General features: G+C 38.6%; 1 protein-coding gene across 4 annotated transcripts in view; it reads right to left on the reverse strand.

Annotated features, from left to right (window-relative positions):
* Window positions 1-1,774: 1,774 nt before the first annotated feature.
* Window positions 1,775-25,721, reverse strand: part of LOC126262298 (poly(A) polymerase type 3) — a 154,284-nt gene continuing 130,337 nt past the window's right edge. For all 4 annotated transcript variants that reach the window (XM_049958836.1, XM_049958834.1, XM_049958835.1 and 1 more), the window contains 2 exons: window positions 12,396-12,479; window positions 1,775-3,728 (listed from right to left, as the gene is read on the reverse strand). In XM_049958836.1, the coding sequence (XP_049814793.1) occupies window positions 12,438-12,479 (42 nt within the window). In that variant the 3' untranslated portion in view covers window positions 1,775-3,728; window positions 12,396-12,437. The remainder of the gene's footprint in view (window positions 3,729-12,395; window positions 12,480-25,721) is intronic.

Consider the following 25,721-nt stretch of genomic DNA (forward strand, 5'->3'; position numbering starts at 1 on the left):
GTCCATGGTTCATGGGTTGCTCTGGACAACATTATATATACTTTTATTTATTGAAAATTCTTTTAGTGTCACAAATGCACTCTTATTCGTGTCCTTCACTTTGGGCACCAAAAAGAGGCCAGTAGAAGCCAGAAGTGGTTGTGGGTTGTAACTGAACCAACAGCTTCACTAGCAAGCTCTCACCCTGATGATGATCATGAGAACTTTTATGTTATTTAAGATTTATGTTACCTTGTTACATTTTCTTGATGCTGTGCACCTACTATGCAGTGTCACCACTTGTACCGTGGGACATCTTTGCTGTCTGCAGAAGGTCGAAGCCTGTAACAAAGCTCACATATACAAAAACTTGCGACAAAATGACATAACTACCTTTTCAGTGAACATATCTGAAGTGGATCTAAGAACACAACATAAGAGAATGACATTTCTCCTCAGCTTTTTATGTTGTTTTTGGGTGTTGTCATTGTAGGCAGGGGTTCCTGCTCTAGGCCTTCCAAAACACTGCCAACCCACGACGCCAAAGTATAACAGGGAAACAACCTGTTACTACAATAGAAACACTTGATTTATCCAAGTTGTCAGCTTTCACGACATGTGGCCAAAATTTTAAGTTATCCCCACAGATTAGAAATCAGTTTCTAATTTTAGGGCATGCAAAATGTTTAACATGTTTTTGTAGCCCTTTTCTGTTGGTATGGATAATTTGGAAACTGACCTACACTTAGAACACACAGATCTACAGTGTGTCAGGAAGAAGGAAATTTAGTGTCAGAAGCTTAGAATGGAGAAGGATGGGGAACAAGCTTTTCAAAGTAATTACCTTGTTTTAAACCTGAAAGAACTAACCTGGATGGTTGAATGCAGATAGAGTAGTTGTGATAAAATTTATAAAAAAATTAGTTGCATAAATTTCTGTTATTTGCAACTGAAGCTTGCAGCTATGATTTTGTCTGTGTTTGTATCTACATAGTTGTTATGAGCAATGTTTTTACACCGCAAAGAAGATTAAATCTATCCAAAGAAGTTCACTGACTGACTTCATCTTCAAAGAATGACTTTCATCAACTGCTTTTTAGGGAGTCATACAGTTGATGGTTTAGTGGAAGAAAATATATTTATTAACTTTACTTTCAATATTTTAATGTGAAATCTGCAAATAAAATGTTCTGGAAATATAAATTGACATCAAAAGAAAATAATGTTTTCATATTAAAACTGCCCCATGTTTTTGGTTTCATCGGACTGTTACAAGCAAGGTGTGTATAAAGGAAACAATTTCCCACGAATCACACTCGTGAGTCACCTTATTATGAAACTCCTGTCCACAACATAACATCAGAAGACAATAACTTTTGTAGCCAACTCCCATGCAGCTTATCTTGGCAATCCCACATATGTTGACATTCTAGGGCTGGAAGTTAGTAACTCTCGTCTTGGCTGCAAATGCAAACCAGCTTCCACAGGCAATCGGTCAACATGTCTGAAGGACTGGAGTCCCTGTTTCCAATTTCCAAACAAGGAAATGTTTGGGGAGCAAGTGGGCTGCCTGTCCACATTGATGAAGGAAAAATGAGATTGTGTCAAAATATAAAGCAAACTGTACAATTATTAAATACAGTACAGAAATGAAAATTCTTAAGACAGTGGCACAGCTTCAGAACTAATCAAAATAACTCTATGAAATAAGGTAGGGTAAAAATAAAATGAGCATAGATTTTTATCAAACACTTTATATTCTTTACAAATCATTTCATACTAATCTCTACATGTTTGCAGAATTGCACCATACCACTTAAAGACATAATTCAGGCTTTATCTGAGCATAATTTTGTTAATCTGCTTTTTAACAGAAAACAAAATGTTAAATGAGACTGAAAATGAAAATACTGACTGGTAGATAGTTTGATGCAATTGTAAAAAATAAGTAACGAAGACAAATAGCTAATGGAATGCTGACGCCAAATTCTCTCAATTTCATTCTCATTAATATCCTACATAAATATAAAAAAATCTCATCATTTTTATATTTTCCAGGGTAAAAAACTTTATGCAGCTTTGATTGGCAAAGGCATTGTTATAACAGGATATAAAATAAAATTTGAATCTTTGTATATCTGTTAAGAGGACAGACATGTGGTCATAAAATTCACATTACACATGTTTATTATTAACATGACTATCATTACAGATGATAAAATGCACATAACCTGTGGAAAGTTAGAAAATAAAAAAACTGTGGTTTGAGGCAAATCAAATTTTTGCTTTAATAAAATTGAGTAGACATTTATTACTACTATAATCCTCATTATCATTCAGATACATGCAATAAGTTTAGTATCGGTGTCTGGCACAAGACTACTGAATAACAAAAGATAGTTTGGTAATTCATATTACTTTCAAGGAGGTATGTATTTCAATACTGAAGAGTTTCCAGAAACATACTTTATTACTAATTATGATTAACCTACAGCAGGTCTGCAGGACACTTCATTTGCTGTTTTACAAAGAGCAACATATTAAATAAAATAAATAAATGTTTTCTCCTGCAGCAAACAGCTATAACTTCTTTTTCCATTACCACAACAATTAAAAACAAAAGACATTTAACCCAATTACCTGTAGTGATAATTAGTCATGAAGATGAATCCTCAAACAAAACTGCAGACGTCCCTGCATGTTAAACATACGGCATTTCATGAGGGTACAAAGAGCACAATTCTAACAACTTCAAAACTGCACATTATAAAATGCAGTCTACAATGTGTGAGGTACGTATAAATAAAAAAATCACTCAATATTCATGTACACACACGTAAAAAGTCAGATTCCCATTCAGCATTAGAAAATAAACTGGACACAGACTGAGAACTTAATGACACACTCCTTGGAAGATTTAATTTATTTACAATGGTTGATATTAATTCAATCTTTCATTTCTGTCCATATAAAATATATTTATAGGTGTCAAACACTTCAGTATGAAACAAATCTAATCACTTTCTCTATCAGCTTTAATCCCTCAATAAACATAACACACTATGTTGTGGTGGCACAACAACCCCCACTGAACAGTAAAAAAATGCAAAAGGGCTCATTGAAATACACTGAACAAGTCAAAAGAAAAATATAAAACACTCTAATTTCTATATGTATATATTTATATATATCTATATATATGTGTATATGTGTGTGTGTGTGTGTGTGTGTGTGTGTGTGTGTGTGTATACAATTGTACTGTACAGCATGTATTCTTAAGTTCTCTTACTGCACACTACTCACTGCAAAATTTAGTACAAGTCAGTACAATGAATAAAAAATCTATTTCTGGTTAATTACTTTTAACCCTCAAGAAAAAAATGTTTGGTGTGACAAAACATTCAAGGAAGCTATGTGCTTTTAAAACATTATTAATGTATATAGGAATATGTACACAATTTAAGTACACAGCTAGCTGTGTTGAATGGATTCACAACATTCAGTTGTACTGTTTACCATTTGCCTGAATGTACATATGCAAGATCATGTAATATCCATACTCTTCTGAAGTCGTAAAACTTGATGAACACCTGAGGTGTATCTTAAGAAGAAAGAAATTCAAGTATCCCTTGTGTATACCAGTTGTCATATCTCTATGCCTGACAAAGCATTTATAAACATCCCAACAGCAGTGACAGCCTACAAATCCACAATGAGGGATTCTGTAACTGATAGCTGCTTTGCTTTACCTGGAAAGAAACACAATCGTGCTTTAGTGGTAGAACAGACAGGCTCAGGCCAGAAAGAGAAAGAATATTAAAACATATATAAAGTGTAAAAGGTAACGACAAAGAGCACTGGACATAGAACAAGAGAGACCATGTTTGTGTTGTGTTGTGTGTGTGTGTGTGCGTGTGTGTGTCTTAGTGGGGTGGCAGCATTAATGGAAAGACTGAAGTGATATACAAAGGTCAAAAACAGAAAAAAACACAAATTCATGAAAGGAAGATAACATATAAGTAGGGGGAGGAAAAAAAAAAAAAGTCTGCTTCCCCAAGTCTCAGTTACCACATGGAGCTGCAGATTACAATTAAGGGTTTTTAGACAACAGTTATGATTCAATTTTGCTTTGTGCTCTATTTCTCTATTTTTACATAACAGAATATCTGAAACTAGCAGCTATGGTGCATAGAAAAGTGATATGGCTACTAAAATCATGTGACACAAACTGATTATTTCATGTTAATGGGGGAGGTTTTTAAATGGATTCAATACTGAATCACACAGCAGATGCTGCCATTGCCATTTCTGTGCAGGTAAAGTGAAATAACAACAATGTTCTCTCTTCCACACCTGACTGTTGGTCACATTATTATTATGACACAGGCACCTACAACAAAGGTACACTCATAATCCACGATGGGACAGACTGCAACTCAATTTCACCCTTGTTAAATGTAGAAAAATAACCCCTGTGCTGGATCCCAATGGCCTCATATCACTAGCAGTCGAGATGACAGGCATCTTATCCGCATGGCCGTAACGGATCGTGCAGCCACGTCTCGATCCATGAGTCAACAGATGGGGACATTTGCAAGACAACAACCATCTGCACGAACAGTTTGACGACGTTTGCAGCAACATGGACTATCAGCTCAGAGACCATGGCTGCGGTTATCCTTGACGCTGTATCACAGACAGAAGCGCCTGCGATGTGTACTGAACGGCGCACCTGGATGCACGAATTGCAAAACGTCATTTTTTCGGATGAATCCAAGTTCTGGATCATGATGGTTGCATCCATGTTTGGCGACATCATGGTGAACGCACATTGGAAGCGTGTATTCGTCATCGCCATACTGGTGTATCACCCGGCGTGATGGTATGGGTGCCATTGGTTACACGTATTGGTCACCTCTTGTTCGCATTGATGGCACTCTAAACAGTGGATGTTACATTTCAGATGTGTTACGACCTGTGGTTCTACCCTTCATTCGATCCCTGCAAAACCCTACATTTCAGCAGGATAAATGCACGGCCACATGTTGCAGGTCCTGTACGAGCCTTTCTGGATACGGAAAATGTTCGACTGCTGCCCTGGCCAGCACATTCTCCAGATCTCTCACCAATTGAAAACGTCTGGTCAATGGTGGCCGAGCAACTGGCTCGTCACAATACACCAGTCACTACTCTTGATGAACTGTGGTATCGTGTTGAAGCTGCATGGGCAGCTGTACCTGTACACGCCATCCAAGCTCTGTTTGACTCGATGCCCAGGCGTATCAAGGCCGTTATTACGGCCAGAGGTGGTTGTTCTGGGTACTGATTTCTCAGGATCTATGCACCCAAACTGCGTGAAAATGTAATCACATGTCAGTTCTAGTGTTATATATTTGTCCAATGAATACTCGTTTATCATCTGCATTTCTTCTTGGTGTAGCAATTTTAAAGGCCATTAGTGTATAACTATTTTGTTGTGTTATATTAGGAACTATGAATGCAAACAGATATTTGTATATTTTCAAGTCCAATTCGCCAGTTGTTGGGTTCTCCCAGAAATGCGCAAAGTAAATTAATACGTGAAAACTGTCACCGCTTAACCCTTTCAGTGCTACGGCAACTGCTGCATGTCAAGTGCTGGATCACTCTTGAATTTCATATGCTGCACTCATTTCAAATCAGTTTCTTATATTGTTTACCATGATAAGTACTATCCTCTGTTATACCTAATTATGTCACTCTAAGCTCAAAAATTATATTGTCGCACTGTGCCATTAATTGTTGCTTTCAGGACAGGGACTTTCTGATGCAGCCTTTCTTACCTGTAGGGATTCTAAGTAATTGTTTTTGTAAAACTGTATAGAACGGTAAAAGTTTTTTGCCAAAAAATCGAACTTGTCTTGTACACATACTCTGTAAAAAGTGGCACTGCATCACGATGAACTACTTGTCTGGTCTACCTTCAGCTCTTTAAACATCTACATCAATACTCCACAATCCCATCTTATGGCACATGGCTGAGGGTACCCCATACCAATACTAGTAATTTCCTCTCCTGTTCCACTCACAAAAACAACGAGGGAAAAATGACTACCTATATTCCTCCATATACGTCTTCATTTCTCGTATCTTATCTTCATGGTCCTTACGCACAAGGTATATTGGAAACAACAGAATCATTCTGCAGTCAACTTCAAATGCCGGTTCTCTAAATTCTCTCAATACTGTACCCCAAGAAGAATGTCGCCTTCCCTCCAGGGATTCCCATTTGAGTTCCCAATGCATCTCCATAACACTCACTTGTTGTTCGAACCTACCAGAAACAAGTCTAGCTGCCCGCCTCTGAATTGCTCCAATGCCTTCCTTTAATCTGATCTGGTACAGATCCCAAACACTCAAGCAGTACTCAAGAATAGGTTGCACTGGCATCCTATATGCGGTCTTCTTTAGAGATGAACCACACTTTCCAAGAATTATCCCAATAAACCAAAGTCTACCACTTGCCTTTCCTGCCACAATCCTCACATGCTCGCTCCATTTCACATTGCTTTGCAACATTACACCCAGGCTTTTAAATGACGTGACTGTGTCATGCAGGACACTACTAACGCTGTATCTGAACATTACTAGTTTGTTTTTCTACGTTTAGAGCTAGCTGCCATTCATCACACCAACTAGAAATTTTGTTTAAGTCATCTTGTATCTTCCTACAGACATTCAACTTCAACACCTTACCGTACACCACAGCATCATCAACAAACAACCACAGATTGTTGCCCATTCTGTCCGGCAAATCATTTATGAATACAGAGAATAATACGGTCCTATCACACTTCCCTGGGGCGCTCCTGACGATACCCTTGTTTCAGACAAACACACCCCGTCAAAGACAACACACTGGGTTCTATTACTTCAGAAGTCTTCGAGCCCTTACATATCTGTGAACCTATTCCATATGCTCATACCTTCTTTAACAGCCTGCAATAGGACACTGTGTCAAATGCTTTCCAGAAATCTAGAAATGTGGGCTCTGCCTGTTACCCTTCATCCATAGTTCACATTATATCACGTGAGAAAAGTCCAAGTTGAGTTTCGCGTGAGTGATGCTTTTTAAAACTATGCCAATTCATGGACATAAGCTTCCTTGTCACAACAAAATTTATTATATATGAACTGAGAACATGGTCAAAAATTCTGCAACAAACCGATATTAGGGACAGTGGTCTGTAATTTTGTGGGTCTGTTCTTTTGTTCTTCTTACACACAGCTTTTTTTCTAGGCCCTTGGGACTTTGCACTGGGCGAGAGATTCATGATAAATGCAAGCTAAGTAACACGCCAATGCCGTAGAGTACTTGTTGGAAAACCGAATTGGGATTCTATTCGGACCTGGTAACTTATTTGTTTTCAACTACTTCAGTTGTTTCTATACGCCAGAGATGTTAGTTACTACGTCTATTTGACGGTCAAATGAAGGTATGTTTGGACTATTTTCCTGTTTGAAGAATTTCTTGAATATGAAATTTAAAACTTTGGCTTTCATTTTGCTATCTTCAACTTCCACACCAGGTTGGTCAACAAGTGACTGAATGGAAGCCTTGGACCCACTTAGCGATTTTATAATGCACCAAAATTTTCTCACTTTCTCTGCCATATATTTTATGAAGGTATGACCCAGGTAGTAGTTGTATGCTTCGCGCACAGATGTTTTCACATGCACAAGAATCTCAACTAACCTTTTCTCAGCATTTTCCAAATCTCATTATTAAACCATGGTGGGTCTTTTCCATCCTTAATTCACTTACTTTCCACATAATTCTCCAGACCAAGATTTACAATCTGCTTAAACTTTGCTCATAATTCTTCTACTTCCATCTTACTGGAACTAAGTGATGTCAGTTTACTTTCTAAGTGAAATGCTAACACTGCTCACCTGCTCTTTTTAGCAGAAACACTCACCTAGCCTTCTTAACTGAGTCATTAACTTTTGTAACCATAGTTGCATCATGATCACTAACCCCTGTTACTATACTGATGTCAATAAGGTCCGCCTTATTTGTAGCTGTAAGGTCTAAGATATTTCCACTTCTTGTCGGCTACCGAATTATCTGTTCAAGACAGTTTTCAGAAAATGTGTTCAAAAGGACTTCACATGACTGTCTGTGTGAATCCTCTGCAATGAATCCACAGACATCCCAGTCTAATCTCGGTAGGTTAAAATCACCTCCAACTAATAACTTGGGTATTAATGTGCTACTGACCATAGACATTCTTTGAATGGCTCAAGAACTGTCACAGTAGAATCAAGAGGCCAGTAAAAATATCCTACAATTAGCTTGGTTTCACCTAGACCTGTTATAAGTAAAAAAGATAACTTCAGTGTCACACTCAACTTCGATCTCACAACGAATACTCTCCCCTCCTATAGCCTCTAATCTGTCTAAAGTCTTGCTAAATCTGTCAGAGCTTTCCATTTCAGGTTTCAGCAAGATCCCAAAAAGAATTTGAGTGCAAGAACTTCCCGAAGGACAGCAAATTCAGGAATTTTGTTACATATACTTCGACAATTTACTGTTAAAATTTTGACAGCTTAAGTGTCTTTACAATGAATGCAGTCTGACTTCCCTCGCATGCATTCCACAAGTAGCCTGCTACCCGAGTAATGCACTAGGGGAGTCCTACAAATCTATAACTGATAGTGCAGGTCTAGATATCTGCAGCCAAGGCCAAGGCCGTCGCAGAGTCAACAAATCCTTTTGTCGAGATCCTCCACTCAGCTCTAAACCCAAAGGATCCCGATGAAATCTGGGTACAATGCTGCAAATTTAGAGCTCTGCTTGCACCCACGCGAGAGATCAGCAGTCTTCACCACTTCTGCCATGAAGATGGCCCCAGAACACATACAACAGGTGTCTTTGGTGTCAATGTGAGCCACAGCTTGCAGATGACTGCACCCTGCACACTTTAGAGTCACAGGCAAGGCCACCTCCATATCTCAGACGAGGTCCCCTGGCAGACACACCGAGTCCACTTTGGCTTTCTTTCCAGCCCTGAACACCATCTGCCCAAGAGATCCATAAGGTGCCTAATGTTGGAGCTCCCAATAGCTAGTAAACCCCTGCACCTGTGTGCCTGCTCGGACCCTGTTGAAGGAGTGGCCACCTGTCCACTCACACGGTATTGGGCGAAGCCTGATGACCAATCTACACATTGGCCTTCTGCATCCAGTGACGTGAACATGTTACCACCTGCCACCCATTCTGCCCTGAGGGTGAATCCACAACATTGGGTACACAAGGTACCTTGGTAGCAGAGCCCACGCGAAAAACAAGCGACACAAGGCATTCCGTGCAGCACACCAGATTCTCGGCTACTGCTACAACCTGGAGACTAACTAAAGAAGTAAACTATAAAAGCACTCAGAATCCTAGACATGCAACTTTCTACCATCCTGATATGTCACCAATGGACGCTGATGCCTCAATGAGTTATGAAGTTGGCTGTTCAAAAATAAAAACTGCTCTACAGACTGCCTGAATTTACAATTATAAAATGCGTGCTTACAGCTCTGGAAACATTTATGAAATTTAATAAATATACTATGAGAAAAAGACGGAAAAAGATAAACACTTAACAGCTACAGAGCTGCAAATCTGTATCAGCCAATAGCTGAAGCATCACTGACGTGCTTACTAAATGAAATGTACATGAGTCAACAACATGGTGTTCACAGAGGCTGCAACAAGTCAATGGGTCTCACTGTTAATGTCCCATTTTTATTTTGTACGACCCGTTACCATGTTCTGTTTCCATCAGCTTGTTTGTTTCATGAAATCAGAGTCACGTTTTACCTATCATCCAGACAGAAGCATGCTGAGTGAGAAGCCATCTTTCAATGGTATTGCTGTAAATTATAACAAGCAACAGAAATATTTGTTGCCAAGTTGAGTGGATAGTGTGTGGGTTAGATGTGCGAGGAAGAGTTGTGTAGCTTTGGCATGAGAGTAAAGTCGCCGTATCCTCCCTGATCACATGTAATTTTTGTTTGGTAGAAGGAGGTGGCACTTCAGATAGATTTTTAAAAAGATTATTATTCCTTTGAAGGGAGAGGCTGTATATAAACTAAAGAAATTTTATCTCAGCTCAGAAACGCAGAATGAAGTGTTAACAATTTCTTTTTGAAATAAATTATACAGTTTATTGAAACGAAAATATTAAGTTACTACTGCCATTCCAAATTTCAACAAATTAATGTTAATAGTAAAGGCAGTATTAAACTAAAAAGGAAACCGGAGCTTGAATACCGTAAAAGTGCATTAGTTTAAAGTTTTATTTGTAAGTGGACACAATGTGATGTAAAGAAAAAAGTTTGCAACCAGCCTAAATGAAAGAAGTTTCACTCTCAAGCCACATTATGTTCAAGTTCTGGGGGAAGGAGGGCTTACACAAATAAGTTTACGCAAAAGGGAAAGTGAATTGTAGGGTCACTGATTTAAAATTCTGAAACAAACTAATACAAAGTAGTAATATTGTTGTCAGTTGGCTCAATATTCTAGTTGCACACATACCACTAAAAATCAGTTTCATAATGCATGTAAACTGCACTGCCTACATTGACTAGCTAGAAAATCAGATCGCAAAAATAAATGACAACCAGCATTGAGATTCTTTGAGTTTATCCCTGTTAATTTTTAACATAATATTGATATGGTGACAGCATTTTGCTATCAGCTTACATCCAGTTATTGTAGTACACACACATACACACACACACACACACACAGCTTAGCAGATATGCCTTGTTCAGTTATTGTGGCACAACAAGTCTGTGGAACCCAACAAGAAGAGCCCCCTTCCATATGAACCTTGTGCAGTCAATATAGCCTGGGAAATTGGATGGCATGCACTACAAATTTCCCAACCACTTCATCTGGTATACCAGTCCTATAAGAGGCTCCTCATCTTTCTGACAATGCGTTGAGGAGCATTAAGACTAAGTTTGCAGTATGTCTTGCCATTCATTAACAGTGACAATATGTGCTGGTTATCTTTAGTATCAAGTAATCTCATGCCATTTCCTTTATTAGGAAATACAACACGTGCAAATAGTGTTCTATCCACACCAATGTTAGGTTTTGACAGTTTTGCCCCTGTAAATCAGTCAATCACCTTCTCCTCATCCTTCATGACTCAACAGAGGTGGTCAAGAAAACAGCATGTCTTCCTTACTATGGCATGATTATTAGCAAGATGTGACGTGTTCTGTAGAGTTTATGGAACACACTGATTATTGCAAAAAGATGAAATTTGTTTTAAGAGTGCCATGTGTGTATTATATTCCCTGCAAATGTTGCAGTAGTTACATAGGACAAACAATCTGCACAGTCGCTGTGTGCTGGATTGAACACAAGTGCCGAGTAAAACATAGTAAGCCTGGAGAATGGTTATGGCATATTATTTCAGAAGATGAGGAGCGCAGCTCATGTGGCTACATACTGGAATTCTATCATACATGAAACAGCAGAGATTTGATTAAGATGCAATAACTTCAACCAATCTACATTGGCTGCTTAATTCATCTTATTGCATATGCGATTATTTGGCTCAACTGTGGAACATTGTAGAAGCTGCTGCCTTGACTATCTCAGCCGTCTATAGTGACCTTGTTGTCAATGTGACAGCAAACACTAATATTCCTTTCTTCTTTTGGCCTACCTCAGCAGACAGGAGTTTTAATTTCTAGGAACAACTGTCAATGTTTATTTCAATAAAACTGAGAAAATTTTATCCAGTAAATATTATTATCAATGGAAGATTCTTATGTATCTCAGTTTTTTTAATTGCTACACATTCTGGACAGGAACTTTACATTTTTTTTCATAAAATTTCAATAGAAGGTGCGAGCTTGGAAAAAGAAGTGTGACAAGCGTGGCAATGGTTAGAAACTTTAATGTAATCGCTACCTGAGGACATCTCTGGATCCATAGCAGTAATAACTGTATTAATATTACATAATAACAAATAAAATGAGAACTCAGTCAAACACTGACAAAAAATTGCTTTGCTTACAACTGGCAAAGCTGAAAGTTAACACACAGGTACAGATAAGCTAGATGCGTCAATCTCTTCTACAACTTGGAAAGCAGATTTACTAATCTTTTTAGCCAATTGAGCAACTGTAGCTACAGATATTTATCCATTACTTTTGACATTTGGCTTCATGACCACAGAGAAATTGTGATGGACTACCTTTCTGAGATGCTAACTGTAAAAGGATAATACTTCTTTAAAAAGTAACAATAGTGTGTGACTGGGGTAGCTTGGAGCTGATGACTTCAGAGAAATTCGGTACCATAATCATTGCAATGGCTAACTGAACTACTTGTAAATGAACCCTACAATTTAAAACACACTTACCTGAAATTAACAGCGAAGTCTTTCAGTATTTGTTTCTTGTTGTCATGTACAAATAAAGCCTTCTTGGAGACTGTTTGGCCTTTCCTAAAATGGAAGAATAGTAAGTGGTAATAAATGAACAACAAAAGACAAGCAGGTGATTAGTACAGAAAAGTTACAGCATGGGAAATGAAACATACTACATACACAATAAAAAAAAATGTATTTAATTTTATATTTCACAAAAGAAAATGTGGGGATTAATTCTAGAAGTTAGTGTACATATTCTATAAAAAATTGTAATGCAGGTTATGTTTCATGTAGTAGAATGAACAATAGAAGAATAAGAGCCAATGTTTTGCCTATTTTACAGGTAGACATGATGAGAGTCTGCTTGTTCTGTGCCAATGATGCAGCACTACTAGGCTGCTATATCTGCAGATATTCAATGGAGGGGGGGGGGGGGGGGGGGGCAAAGAGAGAATTTTGCTGGTGAAAAAATTTACATTTTATTTTGTTATTTGTAATTGAGGATTAGATTGCAAATGCTGCCATGACATATGTTTATGCACTTTGCACAACACCTTGAATCTCAGTGTTTCTGATTACTTACTAATGTGCTTGGTAGGTCTTCCCTGTTGGCCCAGTGACAGGTAATCGTTGGTAACAAAATGGCAAGTTTATAATTGTCCTTGCGGTTCATGCTGGTATTTGTTTCTATTATCTTGCCAGCTTCTATAATTCTTCTCTTGATTTTAGGAAGCTGCTTAAGAAGGGCATAGGCTTTGCTAAGTAGTGGTGGTGGTGGTTAGTGTTTAACGTCCCGTCGACAACGAGGTCATTAGAGACAGAGCGTAAGCTCGGGTTAAGGAAGGATTGGGAAGGAAATCGGCCGTGCCCTTTCAAAGGAACCATCCCAGCATTTGCCTAAAACGATTTAGGAAAATCACGGAAAACCTAAATCAGGATGGCCGGAGACGGGATTGAACCGTCGTCCTCCCGAATGCGAGTCCAGTGTGCTAACCACTGCGCCACCTCGCTCGGTTTGCTAAGTAGTATTGCCACACATACGGTAAAGGGTAAACTAGTAGCATCAATATAGAATGAGTCTCAATTGTTAGAAAGAATTTTGTTCCTCTTGTATGAGGCTTATTAATGGTACATTTAATGGCAGTACCACCGATTTTCTTTGTATTATAAAACACCAAAGCACTGTTCTTCTTCCTTGTTGAACCTGTTCCTCGATGTCAAAACAGAACGATTCTTTCCCTCTATACATTTGTTGTTAAGGTGTAAATAGCTCCTGTAGCTCTACTCTGACTGTCAGCATCTTTGATTCATTGGGTCCCTATGGTTAATATATTTTTATGGCTTAGACAGTGGCAGCACAAAGCATTCAGATATCCATCTGTACCCAATAGCTTTCTGTATACAATGTATCCAAGTCTGTCATCTTGTATCCCGAATGCTACTACATCCTGGAAAACCAAACACAAGTGCCTGTGACATGCGACACTTGGAAAAATAGGACACATGCAGTACATCTGCAATGACACATTATAATTATTATCCTGATGAAGGCTGCCTGAAATGGCAGTCAGTCTTTATTGTAAATTGTGACACAGTCACACACATAGAAGACTGTTACTGTATAGGACTTCAGTCCAAAAATGACTATGCATACATGTTCCCTTAGCTTCTACTGTTTTCTGCAGATTATTTACTGAACGAGTACTTGGCATTATATCTCCTAAACTCCTTTTCAAATATCTCTTAAATGCTATGTTCGAAAAATTCCCGTCTTTCCACATTTACAGGAAAGCTGATGACAACCAGATGAGGTAGATTCCATACAGATAGTAGTTCAGAGCAGAAATAGATAATATGAGCGTGTTAACAAACGCATTAAAAATGACATAAAGGGAGAAATAAAGCTCATTTATGACTATAGAAAGCAACAAGAAGTATAATACTTCATCAATGGAGACAAAATACACAAGTTTTAAAAATGAATGGAATATAAAAAAAATATGTTGTTGCTGTGTCCTTCAGTCGAAAGACTGATTTGATGCAGCTCTCTACGCTAGTCTACCCTGTAAAAGCCTTTTCCATGTCTGCATAACTACCACACACTCCTCCTGTTTGAACCCGCTTACTGTATTCAAGTCTTGGTCTGCTTTCACAATTTTTACCCCATACTTTCTTTCCATTACCAAACTGACAATGCCTTGATGCCCGAGGATGTATCCAACCAACTAATCCATTTTTTTCGTAAAGTTGCACCATAATCCCCCCCCCCCCCCCAAATTCAATTCAGTACCTCTCAATCATTAGTCGATGTACCCATTTAATCTTTGGTATTATTCTACAGCAACACATTTCAAAAACTTTTATTCTCTTTGTGTTTGAATTGTTCATATGTCACTTCCACAAAAGACTACACTTCAAATACTTTCAGAAAAGACATCTTAAAACTTAAATTGATATTAAATGTAAACAAATTCCTCTCTTTCAGAAATGTTTTTCTTCCTATTGTCTTTTTAAATTTTATATTGTCTCTTCTTTGGCCATCATTAGTTATGTAGATGTCCAAATAGCAAAACTCATCCACTACTTTTAGTGTGTCATTTTCTAATCTAATTCCTTCAGTATCACCAGACTTAATTCAACTACATTCCATTACTCTTATTTTTCTTTTATTGATGGTAATATTGCAATCTCCTTTCAAGACACTATGCATTCTGTTCAACTGCTCTTCCAAGTATTTATAAATCTCTGACAGAATTACAATGTCATTGACAAACCTCAAAGTTTTTATATATTCTCCCTAAACTTTACTGCCTTTTCCAAATTTCTCCATGATTTACTTCAGAGCTTACTCAATGTACAGACTGAACAACATTGGGGATAGGCTACAACCCTGTCTCACTCCTTTCTCAACTATGGCTTCCCTTTCGTGTCCTTCAACTCTTACTGCAGTCTGGTTTCTGCACAAGTTTTAAATAACCTTTCACTCCCTCTATTGTGCCCCTGCTCCCAGCAGAATTTAAGAGAGTGTAGTCCAGTCAACATTGTCAAAAGTTTTCTCTACATTTACAAACACTTGATGTAGGTTTGCCTTTCTTCAATATATCAAGCAAGATAAGTCAAAACGTCAGTACTGCTTCACATGTTCACTGATTTCTCAATAACCTAAACTGATATCCCCTAGTGTTGACCTCCACCAGTTTTCCATTCTTCTCTAAATAACTTGTCATTATTTGCAACTATGACTTATCTAATTGATGGTTTGGTAGTATTCTCTCCTGTTGGCATATGCCTTCTTTGGAATTGGAATTACTAAATTCTTCTTTAAGCCAGAGGGTATACAGCATGTCTCATGTATCTTGCACACAAGGTGGAATAATTTTGTCATGGCTGGCTCTCCTAAAGACCTCAGAAATTCTGAGAGGATGCTGTCCACCTGCGGTACCTAGTTTCCACGTATGTCTTTCAGTGTTCTGTCAAATTCTTTTTATTTTCTCCTCTCATCTTCATCTACTTCCTCTACTCTTTTCTATAATATTGTCGTCAAGTTTCCTCGAGTTTGTTCCCCTCGTACAGGCATACTATATATTCCTTCCACCTTTCAAGTTTTCCTTCTTTCCATAGTATTGGCTTACCATTGGAGATCTTGATATTCACACAGTTACTTCTCTCTCCTCCAAAGGACTCCATAACTTTCCTACAAGCAGCATCAATAGTTATGTAAGCTTTTGCAGCCTTGCATATGTCCTCTAGATATTCCTGGTAAAGCTTTTCGCACTTTCTGTCAATCTAATCTTATTATTTTTATTTTTAGATTTTATTTTTTATGGACACTAACATCCCTAATGCCTATGGCCTTACTGCTACTGAACACTATGTTCCCCAACACACGATGGTTCGAAACCAACAATCTCCTTCCTAGTTGCCATGACCAACTACATCCTCATCCATGACAACTTCTCCTTTGAAGGCATCACCTATAAATAAATCCAGGGTACTGCTATGGGCACTAGCATGGCACCATCCAATGTCATCCTACTGATGAGGCATCTTGAGGAATCCTTCCTAGACACCAAGCATCCCAAACCTCTCACATGGTTCAAATTCACAGATGACATCTTTGTAATCTGGATTGAGGGTGGGGACATTCCATCCACATTCCACCAAAACCTCAATACCCCCCCCCCCCCCCCCCCGCACATTTGCTTTACCTGGTCCTACTCTACCCATCTTTGGTTTCCAACTCAGAGATCGTTACATCAGTACCTCTGTCCATATCAAACCTAACAACCACCAGCAATACCTCCACTTCAACAGCTGCCACCCTTTTCAAACCAAGAAGTCCCTCCATACAGCCTAACCATGCTTGGCCATCGCATCTGTAGTTACGAGTGCTCCCTTTTGAATATACTGAGGGTCTGACTAAGGTGTTAACAGATTGTAATTACCCTCACAATCTTGCATAAAAACAGACCTCCTGTTCCCTTTCTTTCCAGTCATCCAATACCGTCCAGCCACAGATGAGCATTCCCATCACGACTCAGTACCACCCAGGACTGGAGCAACTGAATTACATTCTCTCCAGGGTTTTGACCACCTCTCATTGTGCCCTGAATGAAAAATGTCCTACCCACTATCCTTCTTATCCCTCTGACAGGGGTATTCCGCCGACCGCCAAACCTATACAATATCCTCATCACTACCTACACAACCCCATGCTCCCAATCACTTACCTCATCGCTCACAGCCCTGTAATAGAACCAGATGCATCTCCTGTCCCATACATCCTCCCACACACCTACTCCAGTCTGGTCACAGACATCAACTATCCTATCAAAGGCAGAGCTACCTGTGAAACCAGTCATGTGATCTACAAGCTAAGCTGCAACCACTGTGCTGCATTCTATGTGGGCATGATAACCAACAAGCTGTCTGTCCGCATGAATGGCTACCGACAAACTGTAGCCAAGAAACAATTGGACCACCTTGTTGCTTAGCATGCCGTCCAACATGATGTTCTTCATTTCAATCACTGCTTCACAGCCTGTGCCATCTGGATCCTTCCCACCAACACCAGCTTTCCTGAATTGCGCAGATGGGAACTCTATCTGCAATACATTCCCATAAACGTCCCGGCCTCAACTTTCATTACTCACTGCCCTTACCCACCTAGCCCCTTCCCTGTTCCCAATACATTACTACATAGCCCTCTATTCCACCAAGGCACCCACTCTCTCTACTTCTCTCATTTTCTGCTACACTCCTCTCTCTCCCCTGCCATCCATCTAACCTCCAGACTGCACCTAGCTGCACTGCTGTGCACCTCGTCCATGCACACTCCCAACACCACTTAACCATCCCCCACCCCTACTCTGCTACCCCTCCCCCTCCCTGCCCCAGCCCCCTCCTTACCCCCACCTGGTTGCCTCTCCCATAAAGCAGTACTGCTTGCAGTCTGGCTACAGCAGCCAGGGAATGTGGTCATATGTGTGTGTGTGTGTGTGTGTGTGTGTGTGTGTGTGTGCGCGCGCGCGCGCGTTTTGTCGATTTTCGACAACGGCCTTATTGACCAAAAGCTAACTTTCTGACAGTCTTTTTGTTGTGCCTTTCTGTGATTCAGCACCTCTGCTATATGGTGAGTACCAACTATCCTTTTCATAATACTGTTACCTTCCATCCTGGATTTCCATTGTTTAATTTTTTATTTTTTTGCATTCCTTTTTGCCTGCTGAATTTTAATATTTTCTCCTCAATTCTGATTTGCAATTCATAATCAATAAATTATGGTCAGAGTTCACTTCTGCCCCTGGAAATACATAACAATTTAAAAACTGGTTTTGAAACCAGTGTCTAACAATTGCATAATCAATCTGCAACAGTCCAGTGTTCCCATATCTTGTCCATGAATACAAAACTCTTTCATGATTCTCAAACCCAGTGTTATCGATGGTGAAATTATGCTCTGTGCACAATTCTGCTAGGCAGATTTCTCATTCATTACCTTCCCCCAGTCCATGTTCTCATATTTTTTTATCTTCCTTTTTCAACTACAAAGTCTCAGTCACCCATAACAAATTTTCATCTACCTGTAGTACCTGAATAATTTCCTTTATCTCAATGTAGATTCTTCCAATCTCTTCATTATCTGTGGAGCTAGTTGGCACACAAACTTGTACTGCTGGGGTGGGTATTGGAATTTGTGTGTGTTGTGGCTATGATAATGTGTTCACTATGCTGCTCACAGTAGCTTACCCACATTCCTATTCTCTTATTCATTATTGGGCTTACTCCTGGATTAGCCCAACTGATTTTGTGTTGAAACTTCCTGTTCAGATTAAAACTGTGTGCCGGGCAGAACCTTGAACTCGGGACCTTTGCGGGCAAACACTCTACCATCTGAGCTACCAAAGCACGACTCACAACCCATCCTCACAGCTTCAATTCTGTCAGTACCTCATCTTCTACCTTCCAAACTTCACATAAACTCTTCTGCGAACCTTAGATGGTAGAGCACTTGCCCGTGAAAGGCAAAGGTCCCAAGTTCAAGTCTCGGTCCGACACACAGTTTTAATCTGCCAGGAGGTTTCATATAAGCGCACACTCCGCTGCAGAGTGAAATTCTCATTCTGATTTTGTGTTGATGGCACTTTACTGACCTGTCCAAGAAGTCCTGTTTTTGCTGCCACCACAATTCACAAATTCTCCCCCTATCTAATTTCAACCTATCAATTTCCCTTAAATTCTCCAACTTACTTACTCAATTAAGAGATCTAACATTCCATGGTGTTTTTTCTGATGCTGCCATCCCCCTGGAAAATTTTGCCCACTAGGATGCTATCATCATCAATGCATTGACTATTGCACAAAGTTGCAACGATCTCTCCATCAGGCCACGTATGCTGCTTAGAACTGCTCTGATTTCTGATATTGTAATGCTAAATGCTCAAGCAAGATTGGCACTTACTTGTTGCAGGTGTGTAAACATATAAGGTCCAATGTTTCTTATCATAGTACAAAATAACTATGTTTAGAATGATATGATTATGGATATTCTTTCAACACTTTGCAAGCTTTTGCACTTTATTGTCTTCTTTTTTTTTTTTCTTTTTGGCTCACTAGATAGGATTTCATCACGACCGGCTTGTGGCCTGGGATCTGTTTAAGTTATGACAAAGCAATACAAACATTGTAGAACTGTTTGTTGTTTATATTCATTCATTTCTCTCCAGTTCTTGGTCAAGTGTACACAAACATCTGTCTTTAGCCTTGAATGTGAAAATGTTGATCACAGAGAGTGAAAGCAACAGCAGTGAAATTATTTACCCTAATAAACAGCACAGAGTGGTTGAGTTTTTTCATTAGAGGAAGAAGAGAAGAATGTTGCAGGACAGCATGATCTGAAAAGTTATCAAACATAGCTTATACCTTTCGCCTGTTGGTCTGCATCTGGAATTGAAAATTTGAATATAAGGTCACTACTCAATATAAAGTGGAGATGCTGAGTCACAGATAGGCACAACAAAAAGACTGTAACAAGTAAGCTTACGACCAGCAAGGCCTTCGTCAAAAATACAAGACACACACACACACACACACACACACACACACACACACTCACACAAAAGCAACTCACACACAGTGCTAGAGTTGTGTTTGCGTGATTGTGTTTGTGCCTCTGTCGTCTACTTTTGACGAAGTCTTATTGGCTGAAATCTTATTTATGATAGTCTTTTTGTTGTGCTTGCCTGCGACTCAGCATCTCTGGTATCTATATGGTGAGTAGCGACCTTCCTTTTCATATATTGTTACATTCCGTCCTGGATTTTCCATTGTTTGAATATAAGGTCAGATGTAGCAATAGAAACCTTCTACAAATTATTTGCACTGGATAAATTTTTTGAGGAAACCAATGAACAAACAAACTTTTATGCCTCACCGTACTTGGACAAATGGACAGTGACAAACAAAAATGAAATAAAACAATTTTTTGAGCCAATTCTAATAATGGGGTTGATTAGACTAGCATTCTTACATTGGTCCCATGATCCTGCATGTATGAGAGAAAAATCACACCCAGAAAGAGATTGGAAATATCATTTGACAAATTGGTTTCCTCAAAGAGCTTGGGAGTAAACTATTGTTTCCTTCTTATGATACGAAAAGACTTGTGATGACTCAAACTGATGATTTCTTATTGAATTATGTGAGACTGTGCCACAAAATAAATCATTAAAATGTTTAAACAATTAGAGATATCTTTCCAAGACTTCACGTTAATTTTAATTTTATGCAACATACAGTGAGCTGGTTTACAATATATGCCATAGTTGTATCACATTCATCTCTCATATTAATACAAAATTCATTCATTCATTCTGTCTCTCTTTCTCTCTCTCTCTCTCTCTCTCTCTCTCTCTCTCTGTGTGTGTGGTGTGTGTGTGTGTGTGTGTGTGTGTGTGTGTGTGTGTGTGTGTGTGGGCATGTCACATCGAACAAGAAAATACAGTAGTGCTGCCTTTATTGAGTACACTTTGCTCACATCTGCAAAATATTATTTAACTGCAAATATAAATGCTTCATTGAAAAACTGAAAGTTCCTGTAAGGATCAGCCTTTTCCTAGTTCTGAAGCAGGGCACTATAATACATTCATCAAGTTGACATCGTTTTGCTGTGAATAGCAAGAACAAGATAGTGTTCTTACAGATTCCTTCAAAGTTTGTCTGGAATCTCTATCAGTTATGCCATTTACTGTCATTGTTCTAGAGATTCTTGTAACTGCAGTCACTTCTTGATTCCCTACAGTTTTTTAGGAAGAAAATACTTTAGTTCCATAATTGTCATATGTCGTCATGTTTATCAGCCAGAATAACAGTTGAATGCACAGTGTTTGCTCCTTCCAAAGAACAGACACCACGCAGATCCAGCAGCTGTGGAGCACTATATATGTAAATTGCAGGAGGATCACTGCTATCAGTTGCAGCAGGATATTTTGCGGAATCAGTGGTGATGAACCCAAATGTGTACCAGACCGGGATTTGAAAGCAGGATCTCCTGCTTACTAAGCAGGTGTGGTAACCACTGCACCTTCTGAGACACAGGAATGGCCTTTCTGGGCAATGGATCCACTTTCTTCAGTGCAAATGCACGAATACATCCAACCTCAGGTGGAAATCTCTAAGTAGTGAACAGGAGTATAATGGACAGGGACTGCGGATAGGTGGCACTCAAAGGGAATGAGGATCAGCGAAGAGACGTACCGAGATAGTCCGTGCAGCTGCGGTACCGCCATGTCCCAGATGGGGCAATGGTTACCACACTTGCCTAGTAAGCTGTAAAATGAAGCAATTTACTTTCTATCTATCTGCCTATCACTCACAGCTTCATCTAAGTGGTGAGTAGCAGTGTATTCTATTTCATATTGCTGTAACTCTTAAATTTCTCAGATTACAGAATAACAATACAATGAGGATAGATTGCTATTCATCAGATAGAGGTGGCACTGAATTGCAGACAGGCACAACGAAAAAGATTACTAAACATTTATGATTTCGGACGATAATGACCTCCTCCTGAAATAGAACACACAAACGTGCGTGCAAATGCATGGCCACTGTCCGTGGTCACTGGAGCCTGACTAGCAGCTTACATTATGTAAGACCATAGTAAAAATCACAGTATCCCAAATTCCACATTTATGTTTACAGATTGAATTTAAGATAACCCTGAAACAAAAATTCAATGGATTGTTGAAACTTCAGATGTTAGAATACACTCAGCAGAAGTCACAAGAGTGTCTAATTATGCAGTGAGGACAATCAGTAAATGGTTATGGTAATTTTAATGAATAATGAACTGCCACTTCACATCTAACAAATGCCTTGGAAGTTTTCCCTAAACTATCCAATCTTTTAGTATTAAACCACGTAGAACGGGATAACAGGCAAGGAAAATTATCAACAGATTAAAGCTGTCATCAAATAACTAAAAATTAAATTTTTAACTTACAGAGCAGAAACAGAGATAGGCATGAAGAAGAAATTACATTTAGTGCAAGCTTCCAAAAACAATGGACCTTCTACTCACCAGAAGAAATTAGACACTGTAGGAAATGAGACTAATCAGGGACAAAGTACAAAACTAACACAATCTCAGATCATGAGAGATGAGACATAACAAGAGACTGAAAACACCCAAAGATTACTGGCTTTTACAATTTAAAAAAATAAACTGTTTGTGCAGTCCAAACAATGGAACAAACTTCATTTTACCTAAAAAGAACTTGCAATGTGTTATCTGCGCCTGGGTGGAGGAAAGAGGGGAGAAACATGGGAAATGAGTGGATGACCTATGTCACATCCGTGATGGAATATAAATAATTAAAGGAGTAAAGGTAATAACTCCATGAAGAGTTGAGATGCTGAGTTGTTGACAGCATGCACACACACACACACACACACACACACACACACACACACACACTGAACAGTTACAATGTCCTGGCTAACTACATGTAGATTACAATCAACTCAGCCAGAAGGATCTAGCCTCCCTGTCAGACATATGACATATGAAACTACGTCCTTTACTTGTCAGGGCAATAGACCAAAGAATTCATGTCTGAATGTCAATTCATCCCCCTACCCCTTTCCAATACTTTCTGGATTACTAATAAATATTAATTTGCCGTCTGGTTCATGTTACATGTTAAAACAGCAAGAACCTACGACCTGTCAGATGAGACTAGGGGAACATTAGAGAATGTTATATTCCATGGGGGTAACAATCTGCCAGCTGTCATACAAACCTATATATGGCTTTCTAATTTGTTTATTTATGGCATAGGTGACAGTGAAGACAATATAATTTGTCATCAAAATAATGGGAACACCTATTTTCTGGAATACTATGTGTTTGTGCATTAGTAATGCTGATCATTTGTTCAATGTGTCTGACCTGTGCTATTTGCAGTGCAGGAATTAAGATTGGAGCATGTTAAGCAGTATGTTACAATCCATGCAACTGGTCAGATGTAGCTGAGGCAAAAGTGATAACTCTCTCAATATGAGTATGGGGAGGATGTCACAGTGGGGTTAGTGACTTTATTGAGCACGGCATGTAGGTCAAGTGTACCGATAACAACAAAGGCCTGATGTGATGGCACACATAACTAGTGATGTGATCCAGGCAAATGTCCAGTGGGCAGAATATTTATAAATGGGAATTTGCCCAAAGCAATTTTAAATGCTCAAAATCTGGGTATTTATTTAAAAAAGTACTTTTGAAAGTTTTTACAGCTACAATGTATAACTTACCAATTAAAATAAGGGATGGGACTATACTCCCAATATTATAAGTTAGTAAATGTTTATATTTGAACATACATGTGCCATTCATTGCCTGTATTACCAAGAACAAAAGGAAAGAAGTGATAAGCATTTTAATTTTCTTTATTTATTTTTATCACTAGCATTCCAACTTGCTGTACCAAGGAAGGATGCTTGTTACTGACAGTTGCTCATCATTTACAATGTCCTTTTTATTTTTATCGGTTCTATTGAGATTGTAAATAACACCAGCTGGCAATATGCCACGGCAAATACACAGCAGTGTACCAGTTATCAACAAGATAATAGGAATCACAAGCATTAGCTTACAATATTTTCTTAGGACCATTAACATATTCAAAAAGTCATCTGTTTCTGTGGATGGTGCCATAATTCATTGTGCAGTTTAAAACTGTAGTGCTAAATTTTATGTGCGTTCCGTACAGAATCGTGCTCGCAAATGAAAGGGACAATAGCCTTCAGCTTTCTGACATTTGAATCTTCACAAATCTTATGAAAATGGTCTTATAAATAACCAATGAACAATCATTTCAATTTTACTGGTGATGTTTCTCTTGTTTGATAGCACTTATTTGAGTGCAGTTTTTAATACTATAGAATGAATTAAGGTATATCTGCAGTTTCCCAACTTTTTATCCATTACTGTACCCAATTTCGTTAATTTGTTACTGGTTTTGTCTTCTGCTGTCTTGCATTCCCCTCTCCTCCTCTGGCAAATTCTTTTGTCTATGCACACCTCTGTTCCCCCATTAAATGTAAATTATTTATTTTACTATCACTGTATCTCCATTAGCTAGACACTACCAATCACTTTTTCCAATTTTTTATCTCCATTATGCATACTTGGAACAAATACACAAAAAAAAACCTATGTGTAGCAATACCATATACTGTATTTTCAATATCATATATCATATTTACCCAGTTACATAATGATGTAATTGATTGTGTGTGCATTCCCCTTTTGCAATTATAAGATGAGGTTTATTCTCAAATTCTTCATTACAAAAATACAGGTTCATCTTATATTCACAGATTAAACTATTGCAGCCAAGGTCAATATTTTTAGGTTGATCGGTAGAGTATATAGGGTTAGTGTTACATTTATAGGAGATGAAGCTTTGGCTAATGAGATTACGTGCAGACTTTTTTTGAAGAACTCCGAAAGGCAGGGCTCAGCAAATGATACTTGCCTTACAACAAGCTCAAGATTTTCCCGATATGCCGAAGTGCTTGATACAGTATTGATGTTGCTCAAACAATCATATGATAAGCGAGAAACTATGAACTAGCCACTACAACAGACTACTGATCTGATTAAAATTTGACAATTTTGTGAAACAGAATGAAATAGCATTAAATGTTCTCATACGTGTACCAATGCGTTAACAAACATTAATGCTGCTTTTTAAATAATGGTGCCGTTCAAAAATGGAAATGTTGTCCTTCAAAAAACATTAGTTGATTCAGAACCCAGACTAATATTTTATTTGGTCATGGTGTTAATATGACCTGTATGCTAGAAGATATTGCAGTCTGTTTATTACAGTTGCTCAAGCTCAGCACTACACTTCAGTTGGAAGGGAAACAGTGACACCAGCTTGGCTGAGAGCTATGATGATTGGGTGGAGGGGAGAAGTGAGTGAGCAGCAAATTTCACCATCTTGCCAACCTTGGGAATCTATACCATGTACTTTGGTTTTTTATGAACATCTACTGCATTTAAACTGCAGTTTACCTAAAGCAGTTTGTAGTCGGCATTGAACAGACTTAAAAGTGGAAAAATACTCAACAGTAGTATTCATTTCTGCAGGAAACGGCCAAGTCTAGAAAGGGTCAGTGCTATACTTACATGTTTCTTGCTGCAAAGTCATCAATGTTAACCATGATGTATGATGGTAATGAAAGGTGGTGTGTCAGCTGGTTCAAAACAGCCAATGAGAGATTGGTGGGCAGCTCATATGTTTGGAAGCA

The sequence above is a fragment of the Schistocerca nitens genome, chromosome 6 (genome assembly GCF_023898315.1).
Source record: "Schistocerca nitens isolate TAMUIC-IGC-003100 chromosome 6, iqSchNite1.1, whole genome shotgun sequence".
In the NCBI taxonomy this organism is placed as follows: Eukaryota; Metazoa; Arthropoda; class Insecta; order Orthoptera; family Acrididae; genus Schistocerca; species Schistocerca nitens.